The 14,577-nt window shown below is 39.0% G+C and overlaps 1 protein-coding gene across 1 annotated transcript; it reads left to right on the forward strand.

Annotated features, from left to right (window-relative positions):
- The first annotated feature begins 1,206 nt into the window (after positions 1–1,206).
- On the forward strand, positions 1,207–6,059 carry SAP18 (Sin3A associated protein 18). The gene is made up of 4 exons (XM_072611713.1): positions 1,207–1,886; positions 2,103–2,212; positions 5,311–5,433; positions 5,675–6,059. Exons 1-4 carry the CDS (start codon positions 1,758–1,760, stop codon positions 5,829–5,831), a joined length of 519 nt encoding a protein of 172 aa, XP_072467814.1. The 5' UTR covers positions 1,207–1,757; the 3' UTR covers positions 5,832–6,059.
- The last annotated feature ends 8,518 nt before the right edge of the window (positions 6,060–14,577 follow it).

A 14,577-nucleotide genomic window follows, 5' to 3' on the forward strand; every position in this document is an offset into this window, starting at 1 on the left:
TCATCATTTCTTATAGCACAACAGTATTCCATTACATTCATATACCACAGCTTGTTCAGCCATTCCCCAATTGATGAGCATCCCCTCAATTTCCAGTTCTTTGCCACCACAAAAAAAGCTGCTATAAATATTTCTATACATGTGGGTCCTTTTCCCATTTTGTATGATCTCTTTGGGATATAGTCCTAGAAGTAGTATTGCAGGGTCAAAAGGTATGCACATTTTTATAGCTCTTTGGCATAGTTCCAAATTGCTCTCCAAAATGGGTAGATCAGTTCACAACTCCACCAACAATGCATTAGTGTTCCAATTCTCCAGCATTCATAATTATTCTGTTTTGTCATGTTAGCCAATCTGACAGGACACACCTGGATTATTGCAATAGCCTGCTGGTGGGTCTGCCTGCCTTAAATCTCTCTCCACTCCAATCTATCCTCCATTCACCACCAAGAGTGATTTTCCTAGAGTACAGGTACAACTATGTCATTCCCTTGCTCAATAAACTCTAGTGGCTCCCTATCATCTCTAAAATCAAACACAAATTCTCTATTTAGTAATAATAATATCTATTTAACACTTACTATGTGCAGGCAAGGTACGAAGCACTTTATAGTAATTATCTCAATTGATCCTCACAACAACCCTGGAAGGTTGGTGCTATTATTGTGTCATTTTACAGATGAGTAAACTGAGGCAGACAGAGGTTAAGCGGCTTGCCCATTTTCTCTGGCTGTCCTCCATGCCTGGAACGTTTCTCTACCTGCTGAGTCTTCTGGCTTCCTTCAAGTCCCAGCTAAAATTCCATGTTTCCCAACCCCTCATAATTCTAGTGCCTTTTTCCCTGTTACTTATTTGCATTAATCCGGTGTATAGCTTGTTTGTACATATACGTTATAGTATGTACATATGTACATGCTGCCCCAATTAGAGCGCAGGGACTGTCTGGCTTCTTTGTATCCCTAGGACTTGGTACCCAGTAGCACTCAGCGCTTATTGATTGATTGACATTGACCTCAATTAGGGTTGAATTCATTAACGGATCGGTAGCCAGAGGCTTTAGAGGATCAATAGATGAAAGCAGTTTTGGCAATGTCCTTCCACACAGCATTCTGTATCATTTGTACGTAGTGTAGTATATGCCAGTTACTTTCAGGAAGCAGGCGGGGCCTTCCCAAGGCGGCCGTTAGAACCGCCTACGTCACCAGAGGAAGTCGTACGTGGAGCGCCGGTGACGCGGGGGTCACAGACGCCCAGGGTGGGCCTGGGGCTCCTCCGCATCCCCAGGGGGGGGAGGGGAATCTGTCAAGAGAATGGGAAAGGAGTGGGGAACTGACCGGGCAGCGTGTTCTTTCATTTATGAAGAAACTTCGTTATAAACTCAGTTCAGCAATTCACACCTCCAGGAAAGGCTCCCGCATCCTGTGGAAATTGTTCTTTTCTCGCGGAGGGTGAAAACTGCGTCATTGAAAAGGGGGCGATGAGAACCCCGAGACTGGTGAAGATATAGGGAGGGGCGGGAGGAAGGCGGGGTCAGAAGAGTAAACAGGACACGCCCTCGATTTTGACCCCGCCCCCAGCACCGATCCCTCCTACCCGGCCCAACGCTGACTCAAGGCTCCAGGAACTGGATGCGCACGCGCTGTAGGGAAGGTCTCATCGTATAGTGCGCCTGCGCCGAAGAGCCGCCTCGCCTTGCTCCGCCTCTTCCCTCCCTATAAGTCTGTCGAGATTCTCCTCGCGAGAGACTTCGTTCATTCATGCTCGCGGCCGGGGTCGGAGGTCACAGTGAGCGTCTAGGAGGCCGAAGGAGGAAGATGGCAGTGGAGTCCCGCGTCACTCAGGAGGAAATTAAAAAGGAACCGGAGAAGCCCATTGACCGGGAGAAGGTGAGGGCCCGGGGCCGCTGGGGTTCCGGCGCAGGCGGAGGCGGGGCCTCGCTGGAGGGTGGGGGTGGGGAGCCGCGGCCTGCGGGGGGGGCGGGGGCGGGCGGCCCCTGCTGGGGAGCTTGGGGGCGGCCGGGGGGCCGTGGGGGGCTGCGGGAGCCGGGCCGGAACCTCCCTCCTCCCTCACGCGGGTCTCCGCTTCTCCGCCCCCGCACGCAGACGTGCCCGCTGCTTCTGCGGGTCTTTACCACGAATAACGGCCGGCACCACCGAGTGGAAGAGTTCTCCCGAGGAAACGTGCCTTCGAGCGAGCTGCAGATCTACACCTGGTGAGCGGTGGTCCTGGGGGAGGGGCGGGGCGGGGGGTGAGGCCCCCGTTCCGTAGGCCCCGCCCGGCCCCCTCACCCGTTTTACCGCCTTCTGAGGGAGTGGCCTGGGGAGTTTGGGTCATCGGGGCTAGAAGAGAGGTGCCCACCTGGCTGAAACCTCCCGTGGGCTGGGATTGACCAGCGTGGCTGCCCCCTGACCAATGGTAGTGGCCGCAGTGCAAAACTTTTCACGTCTGAGCCTCACCAACAAGCACCCTGGCGCAGCGGGGGCTCTACCAGAGGCTTGGAGGTATCCCTGATACCAGTGTGAAGGAACAACAGTTTTGGAGAGGCTGCTACCCAGGGTTAGTTTGAGAAGTCGAAGTGGAACCCAGGTCTTCTGAACCCCAAACCATAATTAGGTCCTCAGTCTTCACATCTCAACCCTATTTTAGTAGATAAGAAAACAGCCCCATCCCCATGCAGTCTTGGTGCCTCTGAAGGCTGGGAGTGGGGTGTTGACCCATATAACCTCACCTCCTTCTGACTTTGCCAATTGAAACTCTGTGAAATGATTTGTGAATTCAGCTATTTTGAAAAATGTGTTTTTCTGTGGTGGTAGGGGAAAACTAGGTTTCAGCTGTTATAGGGGTGCCTGATTAAATAATGTTATATGAATGCAGTAGAGTATCAGTCTTTAAAGAAAAGGTGAATATCAAGTATTCAAAGGAACATAGAGTTTAATACTCTCATTTTGACTCACCAGAGTTCTGTGACTCCAAAATTCAGCACTTCCTGCCGTGGACACATAGTTTCTTTTCATTGGGAAGCTAAATAGAAAAGCCTGATGTCCTTTCTTTTGTGTTTTGAGTAGGACACGTTTTTATTACTTGAGTGGAGTTAACTTTGTAGTCTCTGTTCTGTAGGGTTCACTCTTCTATATGTTAACTGTGAGGTTTGGTAGTGATTGTTTTGTGAACTAATATTGTAGGTCGTTAAGTGTTAATAACTTAATTTTCTCAGTGCCCTCCATCTACCACAGACTTCACAACCCGTTTGTCATTTAGATTTTTTTTTCAAGCATTGTTATTGCTCCCAAAATTCATCACCCTGTGGCTTTAGCAATGAGCCTATCTAACCGCTAACTAGAGAACAACAGTGTGTTTAAAAAAAAAAAAGTTAAATGTCTAATAAAAGGACATTATAATAATAAGAGTTTAGTTTGCTGCTCAGTGTTCTAGATGAAGTAGTTTGGGAGCTCTCACCTCTCCTATTTGTACCTATGCCCTTATGGCAGCCTACTCTTGAGTTATTTCTGATTCTTCCTCTTTCCCCACTAAGGTTATTTACCAGATTGGCAGCGTTGTGTGAAGGCAGGCACAATAATGAAGGAGTGGGGAAAAAATTGGGAACATGCAAAAGGAGTGATACCATTACTCTCTAGGAGGTCAAACATGGGCCCTGTGTAGGTGAAAATATTCATAGCAGTACCTTTTGTGTCAGCAAAAAATGAGAAATTAAGTGGGTACCAACTGGCTAGGGAAAGGCTCCACAAATTATATATCTATATAGATTATCATTCTCCTGTAAAAAATGACAGCTATGAAGACTTGAAAGAAACTTGACGACTTATATGACTTTACAGAGTAAAGTTGCACTTTGTAGGAGAGCAGCATATGCAACTACAGTAATATGAATGAAAAAACTAAAGAAAACTGATGAATAATTAGAATTTTTGTCTTGAAGAATCACAGTTGAAATATACTTCTTTTTGATAAGAGGTAGGGAACTCAAGGTGTGGAATGTTTCTTTCACTGTCAAGCATAGCTTTGCTACTTTTTTTCTTTCTTATGGAGGGACCTGGTACTTTTTTGAAGAAAGTATATCTGGAAATAGCTGCTGTAAAAACAAAAGACATCAATGAAACTTTAAAAATATATGTCCATTTCCTGGTATGCTTCTGAATTAGCTGTCACAGGGAAAAGAGATCTGAAAATAACTCACATGAAGATTGTTAATACTTAAAGGTTATTTTAGAATGCTGGACTTGGTAGAGCAGAAAACCTGAGTTTGAACTAATTTTGAGGAAGTTCATAAGATTTAGAGCTGGAAGGGACCTTAGATTATCTAGTCTAACCCTATTCTACAGATTTAGCAAGTAAGCCATGGAGAAGTGTGTGGTGGAATGGAAAGAACATTGAATTTTAAGTCAGAAGACAGGGGTTAAGACTTTAGCTTTTTTGGCTTCTGACCTGTGTGATTTTTGTGCTATTCATCTCACCTTTCTGGGCTCCAGTTTCCTAATCTTTAAAAATGAAGAATTTGAGGAGATTGACTCTAGATGACTGATGATGAAATCATCTACTCACCTCCTGACAGAGGTGATGGCCTTGAGGTACAGTCAGAGATTGTTTATTGTTTGACTATATTTAGTTGTTACCAAGGCCTTTGAAAGAAAAATGGCAGGGAAAGGGAAAAGATAATAGTAATGATGGCCAGAAAGAAGAAAAGAAAGTTTCGAGGGTTATTAAAGTCCTTTTTAAAAAGTGGTACATAGAACAGGAGGAGGTTCAGAGGAAGACTTAGATAAACAAGACAGCTTTGAGACTAATGTGTTGAATTTATTACATGCTTCCTAAAAAAGTAAACTGTATATAATAAGAGACTCTCAGTTTCATGTGCAGTCCCTCTTTTCTGTTCTCAGCATTATATGCGCATGGTTAGTGTTTTAAGTTCAGAACAACAAAAATTGTTAGTCTCTAAATCTATGGTCCTGAGTGATTACCTAGGGTCACACAAGAGTAAGTAGTACTGCCAGAATTTGAACTGCCTAAAGTTCTTAGGGAAAGTTTCTTTTTTAGGATGTGTGAACTGTATTAAAAAAAAAAAAACAACTTGCTTTGATACACTGAGGGCAAATTTGTTAATGATTTTTCTCAAACTATACCTGTTTTTAAGACCCTGGATGTTCAAAGAACTGCAAAGCTGTTAAAAAGTTGTTACAAAGTAGCAAGAATAACTTAAGATCTCTTCAGTTTACCTCTGCTTCTAGTTTGAAATAAGTGGCTTTAGTATTATTTTGTTATTTACTCAATTAAATTGAAATTTTCTTCACTTAGGATGGATGCAACCTTGAAAGAATTGACTAGTTTAGTAAAAGAAGTCTACCCAGAAGCTCGAAAGAAGGGTACACACTTCAATTTTGCTATTGTTTTTACGGATCTTAAAAGACCTGGTTATCGGTAGGTTACTTCTATAATTCTAGTTACTAAGCTATTATTATGATGTTTAGATATCAACATAGTTGGGGTTAAAGTTTATCCAATGCAGGGAGAAGATGACCTAACTTATCATTGGGATATTTTAAAGCTATATAAGAGACAACTTTGTCTACCAGTAAAAACTCTTAATTTTTCTACATATTTTAAAAGTAATTAAATATAAATAATTGACACTTTAAATATTTTTTTCCCCTTTCTACAGAGTGAAAGAGATTGGCAGTACTATGTCTGGCAGAAAGGGGACTGATGACTCCATGACCCTACAGTCTCAGAAGTTCCAAATAGGGGATTATTTGGATATAGCAATCACTCCTCCAAATCGGGCACCACCTCCCTCAGGGCGCATGAGACCATATTAAACTTTGTTTACTGTTTCTTGCATTTGTTTGACATTGTGTCAATATCAGCTTTTCTCTTTATTGCCTTTAAGCTTTGGAAGCCCTAAACCTATTTTTAAATCATCCATTTTAAGAATTAAACGTTGGCTATGTTCTGGTTATTACTGTGTAAATATTGACAGATGAGGGGCCATGTTTCAAATCCTTGTATAAAATATAAAGAACATAAAAGTGCTCTTAGTATTCTGATTGAAAGTGTCTTGCTAAAATACACTTATGCAATTGAACTGATTCTGTAACATGTAACCACACTGGGGGATGTGGGGTGTTAAAAATACTTAAATTTCTCCCATGTGAAATACAAGTCTGACAGTCAGCTCTCAAGTCTCACATTTTAGTTGGAGAGACTATCAGGTCCTAGATAGGAGTTACAAGAAAAATGAGTTGGAGTTATGGGAAAGTCTGAACTAAGACTGGAATGGGTTTCAGTTTTGAAAATGGTATTAGTAGAGGCTTAGAAAGGGCAAAGGAATTTAAGGTAGGCTGACCAAGGATACTGAGCATAGGATTTGCTGTGTGATGAGATAGGATGTGAGAATCTGATAGGAGATATTGGGGAGGTGAGCCAAATGATAGAAGTGGTAAGATAAAATATCTTAAACATAGTTGGACAGACTGGATGAAGGAAGCTCGTGAACTTACTGCAATAATTTAAGAGTAGAAGACAGCATGGTTTAATGCAGCCAAGACCAAGTCCTTCAACTTTTGAGCATCAGTTTCCATATCTAAAATAGGAGTTATCCTGTACTACCTTCCTCAGGCTGGTGAGGAAAATGTTTTGTAAATCATAAAGTTTTCTGTAAGTGTTAATTTTTTATGAGAACCTCAACTAGGAAGATGAAAAAGGATCAGAGTAGTGAATATCCAGACTATAGAAAGATCAGAGTATAAAGATGGTCATCTGGCAAAAAGAGGTTAGATTATATGGGACAGCTGAGAAGAAGTTTTGAAATGAGTAAGGGGAGAGATTGTAAAATGGTGGAGGGCACATCCTATTTAAACAACTTATGTGGCTAGTTGGGGTAGAAATAAGAGTGGGGTAAGGTTTGGGGGTCATACAGCTTGGAGAGGTAGTTTTGGGAGCTGGGTGATGAACAAGAAGGAAAAAGGTGGGATGTTGATAGGCACTTATTAAGTTCCAATTATGTGTCAAGATACTTGGAGTATAAAGACAAAAATACTAATCAAGCAGTTCACATTCTAGCAGAGGAGATGTAGATTACAAAAGCAGTAAAAGGTTATGTGGGAAGAAAGTGCTACAAAGGCTTTGCTGAGAAGGTATTGAAGGGAAAGATCAATGACAGCAAATAAAAAAAGATGGACAATATTTAGAGCTGGAAGGGACCTTTATTAGAGATTATTTAATTTGTCCCCTTGTCATTACAGGTAAACTGGAATCCAGAGAAATGACTTGCCTAATGTAACATAAGTGGCATGGGTAGGATTTGAGGTTCTCTGACTTGAAATGTTACTTTCCCATTCTTACCATGCTGCTGCCTTCACTGTCTTAGGCTGATAGGCCAGGAGTAAATCAAGTGAGTGCTTCAGGGCTGAGGCACTCATGGAGTCTGCATTGAATAGGAGGTCTCCTGTAGTAGTTTGGGACAAATGGTCCAAAAGAAGTTGAAAGGGCCAGGAGGTTAAAGAGTAGTGTAATGGTTATGGGTGACAGTGGTGGTGGTGTATGATAAGATTAACTAATTTTACTGTATGCAATACCCTGGCTCAGGCAGTGGAGGATACTGAGACACCCTTCAGGTCCCATCCTTCAGGAAATTAAAATCCCAAAATGAGTGGGATAAATTATTGCACTAAGTGTAGTATTCCTACATAATGCCATTTATTTGCATGCCATAAATAAGTCAAGAAGAGAAAAAGATAAGATCATTTGAAGATCATGAGCTTAAGAATTGTGGCGGTGCATGCAGATTTTACTGAAGACAGCAGCAGCCTTTTTCACAAAGGCTTTGTTTTCAGTTATAGTCTGCTGTTTTTGTATTTTCTGTATATTTGATTCACTTATGTCTAAGATCAGACCTGAGTGAATTTCATATCCTTATATTCCATTAGTCAGCTATAACAGACTTCAAAATAGTTTGAAATAGGGAAGGAATTGAAATTAATTGCTGAAGTTACATTTTTGCAATTATAAGATGTGCCTATAGAACCACCTTTTTTATGACTTCTTGTCCCTAATTCTTTAGAAAAAATACAAAGGTTTCTAATCTGCATTTAGAAACTGAGTCCCCAGAACATAAAATATATATTGTCAGAAAGCCTCAAAAAGTATTATTACCAGTGATTTACCTGTATGTTTTTGGGTCACTTTTCCTTCTCCGGTGGATTAAGGCAAACAGGTTTAGTGACTCGCCTGGGGTCACATAGCTGGTGGGTAGTCTGAGGCTGGATTTAAAGTAAGGTCTTCTTTATTCCAGGCTTAGTACTCTGTGCACCACCCAACTGCCAAAAGAGTTTTATTTTTCAGAAGGTTAGAGTGTGGAGGAATGTCCATAAAAGTAGCTGTGAGGACTGGCCAGAGCATACATTAGCCTCTTACCCCCCTGAAGTGGTGTTGCTGCACCACTTCTGTCTCAGAAGTTTAAATTTGCTACTTAAGAATTTGATATGGATGATATTCCTGTCCTTATTGTTGATAATACCTTCAAAATGTGCAAAGCTTCATTGTTGGTTGTCCCGGATATAAGGTTGCAATGGGTAGAGGTCTATCACAAGTGGTAAATACTCCCCAAGGTAAGGTGGAGATCAGAAAGAACTACTCATCATCAAGACCAGAACAAGAGAGGCATTCTTACCCTGAAATACTCATTGAACACATTGGTGTTTCCAATTGGGGCATGGAAGATATCTAACACCATATTATGTGTGATAAACTACATGTGGTCCTTGAAGAGCACCTTGTGTCACTCATAGGAACGCCCCTGCATCCTAGAGCCACGAGAGAAAAATTGACACGTCATGTTTGAGACACACCTCAGTCACGTAACACTGGTATGGTGCTAGGCTCCAGTGATGGTGTAAGACATTCTACCCACAGGAAGATTATGTTCTTTTCCCTGCTATTCTCTGTGTGGGGGTCACTGGGAACTGATAGCTTCTCTGTCAGAATCTTTATGAGGTAGTCTATTGCTTCAGTACCACAGCCAAGAAGGAAATTCTGTATGGCATCAAGGAGAAACTGATAGTTGCTCTAGGCTTCATGCAGGAGATAGCCATTGCTGCATCTAGCTCCTCTTTGAAAAAGAGCTAAGAGCTTGCTGATGTTAAGTTAGCATCATTGACAATAGGAGGCTCTCGAGTCCAGAAGTTCTTTTCCAACTGTCTTAGGTATAGTCCATACTTGTGATACCCATGAAACTACTTTCATTTCTATTATAAACTTTGATGTTGACTTTTTTAAGCATCTGAATGACAGTATTGTATTTTTTAGTGGTACCAGCATACACTGAAGAGAATTCATCTCTAGCTTCCAGCACAAACAAAAATCAGGATCATTACCACACCTGACCACAAGTGCTCTCTGGTTTGGAGGCTCCATCCTGGCCTGTGTCAACTTTCAGGCAGATGTGAATCAGGGCTCTCAATCATCTACTGCAAGTACTACTGAATGGACTTTTTGGTTTGTTTTGTCAAAAGCTATGAAACAATTACCCAAAGAAGAGATGAGATAGATGCGGTTTTATTTTTTAAAATTTCATCTTAATGATTTTTGTGTGTGTTTGACTCAGGATTTAAAAATTGGAGTGGTGAAGACAAATACCCTCAAATTCTATGGTGAGTCCTCAGGACTGTATACATTTGTTTTTTTTTTTTAAAAATAGTCTCCAAATATTGTATAATGCAGTGTTGCAAGGGGTTTGAAGTTTCCTCTACTCTATAAAAAGGGATCTAAGTCACATAAATCCAGAAAGAGGAAGAGTAAGAGGGAGAAGGGAATACTACTTACATGTAAATTATGTAATTAAAAAAAAAACAACTTGTATTTTCTGCCTTAATTTTTTTTTTAATTGTCAGAGCTGTTTGCCCTCCCTGTCCTAAACTAGATGTGACTGAAGGCTTTTTTACAATCCTTTGCCTTTCCCCCTTCCCCATCCCCCAATGAAATTGGTTCTAGTACTTAGGGGAGGATTGCAGTTTTACTTGTACACTGACTAAAGACCAGTTCAAATAAAAGTACATGTTTAAGGTAAAAAAAAAAAAAACAAGGAAGGGAAGAGGCATCCCTGAATCTCCATAGCTTCTAAATGGATTTGAGTCTTCCCATGGAGAGTGGTGCTTCAGCTATACGTTCGTAGCCAGTGCTGGAAGCAACTCCAGAGATCATTTGACTGAGTTCCCTCATCTTACAGATAAGAATGAAACCCAGAGAGATTCAATTCAACTCAACAAGTTCCTAGGTTGTAGAAGGCCCAAAACTAGGCACAAGAAATTCAGACAAGAATCCCTGCCTTCAAGGGATTCCATTACTAAGCTTATACTCCAAAGTGGCCACTGAAAAGAAGAAAGTCTCCATATACACCAAAATACTTATAGAAGCCCATTTTGTGATAGCACAGAATTGGAAACAAAATAGATGCCTATCGATTGGGGAATGACTAAAATTGTGGTACATGAATTTCTGTGCTGTAAGAAAAAAGACAAGTGAATAGGGAGAAGCATGGAAAGAGCTACATGTATTGATGCAGAGTGGATTAATTACAGCCAAGAAAACAATATACGTAACAACTACAACAATGTAAACAGAAAGAATAACTACACAGAAAAAAATCAAGTGAATGCTGCAAAATTATGAAGAACAAACATAGCTCAAAAAAAGATGTGGTTTTGTGAGAAAAAAAGAATAAAATAGATAAGCCTTTGGTTAATTTGATTTAAAAAAAAAAGAAAACCAAATTACCAGTATCAAAAATGAAAAAGGTAAATTTACCACCAATGAAGAGGAAATTAAAACAATAATTAGGAGCTATTTTGCCTAACTGTATGCCAAAAAATCTGACAATCTATGGATGAAAACAGATGAATATTTGCAAAAATATAAATTGCCCAGCTTAACAGAAGAGGAAATAAAATACTTTAAAAAATCATTTCAGAAAAAGAAATTGAACAAACCATCGTTGAACTCCCTAAGAAAAAATTGCCAGGACAAGTTGGATTTATAAATGAATTCTACCAAACATTTAAAGAACAACTAATTCTAATACTATATACTATGAAAAAAATCCTCAAAGATGGAGTCCTACCAAATTCTTTTTATGATACAAATATGGTTCATCTGATACCTACACTGTGAAGAGCCAAAACAGAAAATTATAGAACAATTTCCCTAATGAATATAGATGCAAACATTTTAAATAAAATGTTAGCCAAGAAATTACAGCAACTTGTCATGAGAATAATACACTATGATCAGGTGGGATTTATACCAGGAATGCAGAACAGGCTCAATATTAGGAAAACTAGCAACATGACTGATCATATCAATAACAAAATTAACAGAAATCATATGATTATCTCAATAGATGTAGAGAAAACTTTTGACAAAATACAACACCCATTCCTTTTAAAAAACATTGGAGAGCATAGGAATCAATGGAGATTTCCTTAAAATGATAAGTAGTGTCTATCTAAAATCATCAATTAGCAAGTATTACATGTAACAGAGATAAGCTAGAAGCATTTACAATAAGAAACAATGTCCATTATGCCCATTGTTATTCAGTATTATACCAGAAATGTTAACTTTAGCTGTAACAGAAGAAAAAGAAATTGAAGGAATTAGAATAGGCAATGAGGAAACAAAACATTTTTTGCAGATGATATGATGGTATACTTAGATCCTAGAGAATCAACTAAAAACCTGCTTGAAATAATTAACAACTTTAGCAAAATTGCAGGATAGAAAAATAATCCATATAAATCATTAGCATTTCTATATATTACCAACAAAGTCCAACAGCAAGAGAGAGAGAAATTCCATTTAAAGTAACTGTAGGCAATATAAAATATTTGTCAATCTACATACCAAGACAAACCCAGGAGCTATATGAACACACTTCCAAAACACTTTTCACACAGTTAGGTCTAAATAATTGGGGGGGAAAATTTGCTCATAGGTAGGCCAAGCTAATATAATAAAAATGACAATTCTACCTAAATTAATTTACTTATTTAGTGCCATACCAAACTACCAAAAAAATTTTTATAGAGCTAGAAAAAATAATAAAATTCATCCAGAAGACCCAAAAGTCCAGAATATCAAAGGAATTAGTGAAAAGAAATGCAAGGGAAGGTGGCCTATACCAGTTCTCAAACTGTATTATAAAGCAATCATCAAAACAACTTGGTACTGGCTAAGAAATAGAGGGGATAAGAAATAGAGTGGTGGGTCAGTGGAATAGGTTAGGTACATCAGACATAGTGGTCAATAACTATAGTAATCTACTGTTTGATAAACCAAAAACTCCAAGAATTCAATATTTGACAAGAACTGCTGGAAAAACTGGAAAGCAATATGGTAGAAACTGACTAATATGACAAAAAAGGAAAATGATAAATGTTGGAGAAGATGTGAGAATATTGGAACATTGTTGGTCGAGTTGTGAAATGATCCAACCATTCTGTAGAATAGTTTGAAACTATGCCCAAAGGGCTATAAAACTATGCATACCCTTTAATTCAGCAACACCACTACTAGGTCAGTATCCCAAAGAGATCATAAAAAAAGGTTAAAGGACCCATATGTATCAAAATATTTATAACAACTCTTTTTGTGGTGGGAAAAAAATTGGAAATTGAAGGGATGCCCATCAATTGGGGAATGGCTAAACAAATTTTGGTATATGAATGTAATGGAACATTATTGTTCCATTGGAAATGGTGAGCAGGCAGACTTCAGGAAAACCTAGAAAGACTTGTATGAACTAATGCTGTGTGAAATGAGTAGAACCAGGAGAACACAGAGTAACAGCAACATTATTCAATGACTGACTTTGTTATATTTAGTTATTCTGAGCAATGCAATGATCTAAGACAGTTCTAAAAGACTCATGATGGAAAATGCCATCCACATCCAGAGAAAAAACTATGGAGTTTGAATGCAAATCAAAGAATACTTTTTTCTCTTTTTTGTTTTTTTTTTCTTTCTCAGGGTTTTCCCCTTTTGTTCTGATTCATTTTTTTACAACATGATTAATGTGAAAATATGTTTAATATGATCATACATGTACAGACTATATCACTGTCTTGGGGAGTGGAAGGAGAGGGGGAAAATTTAGAACTCAAAATCTGAAAACGAAAAATAATTAAATAAATAAAGAAGGAAATTCAAGTTTCAGTGAACTACACAAGACCTGGCAGCTTCTAGTATAGATGAAAGATCTTGGAATATTTGGAATTCCAAAAGGCAAAAACTACAGGCTTGCACCTAAGAATAATTTATCCTTCAAAGCTGAGTATAACTGGGAATGGAAATTTAATGGAATAGTGGAGTTTTTAGCATTTCTGCTGAAATGGCTAGAGCTGAAAAGGAACTTTGAAACACTAACATATAACCAAAGAAACACAGAAAGGCAAATTTATTTGAGTAACTGGAAGGAGCTGACTGATGATGTAGTACTACCTTTCTAATAGTGGGAGAAAAAACAAGTTACCCTTCAAACCTTAGTTTCTTGAAAGAAGAGGTTGAGAAAATTTAAACAAGAAAAACAGAGGCCCTGGGGGTGAATTGGTTCTAACCTGAGGGGAAAAAGGAAGGGAAGGTAAAAGAAGGAGGAAGAAGGGCATGAAACTTGTTATTCTCATAACTGGAATGTGTGAAAAGCCTATACAAACATAGTGGAAGAGGTAAGGGAAACTGGGCATCAAATGAACCTCATTTTATCTGACATGAACAGAGGAGGGTCGAAAACATACATTACAAATGTTTTTGTTTCTGTTTTGTAAAAATACATCTAATTGACAGGGAAATTATCAAGGACTGGGTGGGAAAAGGGATTTAAGTAGGAAGTAATACCAGGGAAGGAGTAGTCATGGGCAAAACAAAGTTTCTGATCCTGAGGAGGGAACTAAAATGAAGAAGTATTTCCTCAGAAAAACAACTGACCTGGAAAACAGAACAAGGAGAGATAATTTAAGAATTACTGGACTACCTGAAAGCCATCATCAAAAAAGGAGCCTAGATATAACTTTCAAGAAATCATCAAGGAAAACTGCCCTGATAGAACCAAAGAATAAAATAGAAACTGAAAAGAATCCACTAATTACCTGTTGGAAAGTATTCCAAAATGAAAACTCCCAGGAATTTTACAACCCAATTCCGGAGCTTCCAGATCAAGAAGAAATATTGCAAGTAGCCAAAAAGAAGTAATTCAAATATCATGGAGCCACAGTCAAAACAATACAAGATTTAGCAGCTTCTACATTAAAGGATCAGAGAGGTTGGATTATATTCCAGAAGGCAAAGAAGTGAGTATTACAACCAAGAATTACCTAACCTTCAAAACTGAATATAATTCTTAAAATGGAAATTTAATGAAATAGAAGACTTCCAAGCATTCCTAATGAAAAGACCAGAGCTAAATAGAAAATTTTAAAAAAGCACAAAAGGGCTTTTACAGTGCAGGGGAAGATTAGGGTGAGATAGTGGATGTTTGAAGTTTAGTCTTTGGAATTGGCTCAAAGAGGGAAATAA

The sequence above is a fragment of the Notamacropus eugenii genome, chromosome 5, assembly GCF_028372415.1.
Source record: "Notamacropus eugenii isolate mMacEug1 chromosome 5, mMacEug1.pri_v2, whole genome shotgun sequence".
Classification (NCBI taxonomy): domain Eukaryota; kingdom Metazoa; phylum Chordata; class Mammalia; order Diprotodontia; family Macropodidae; genus Notamacropus; species Notamacropus eugenii.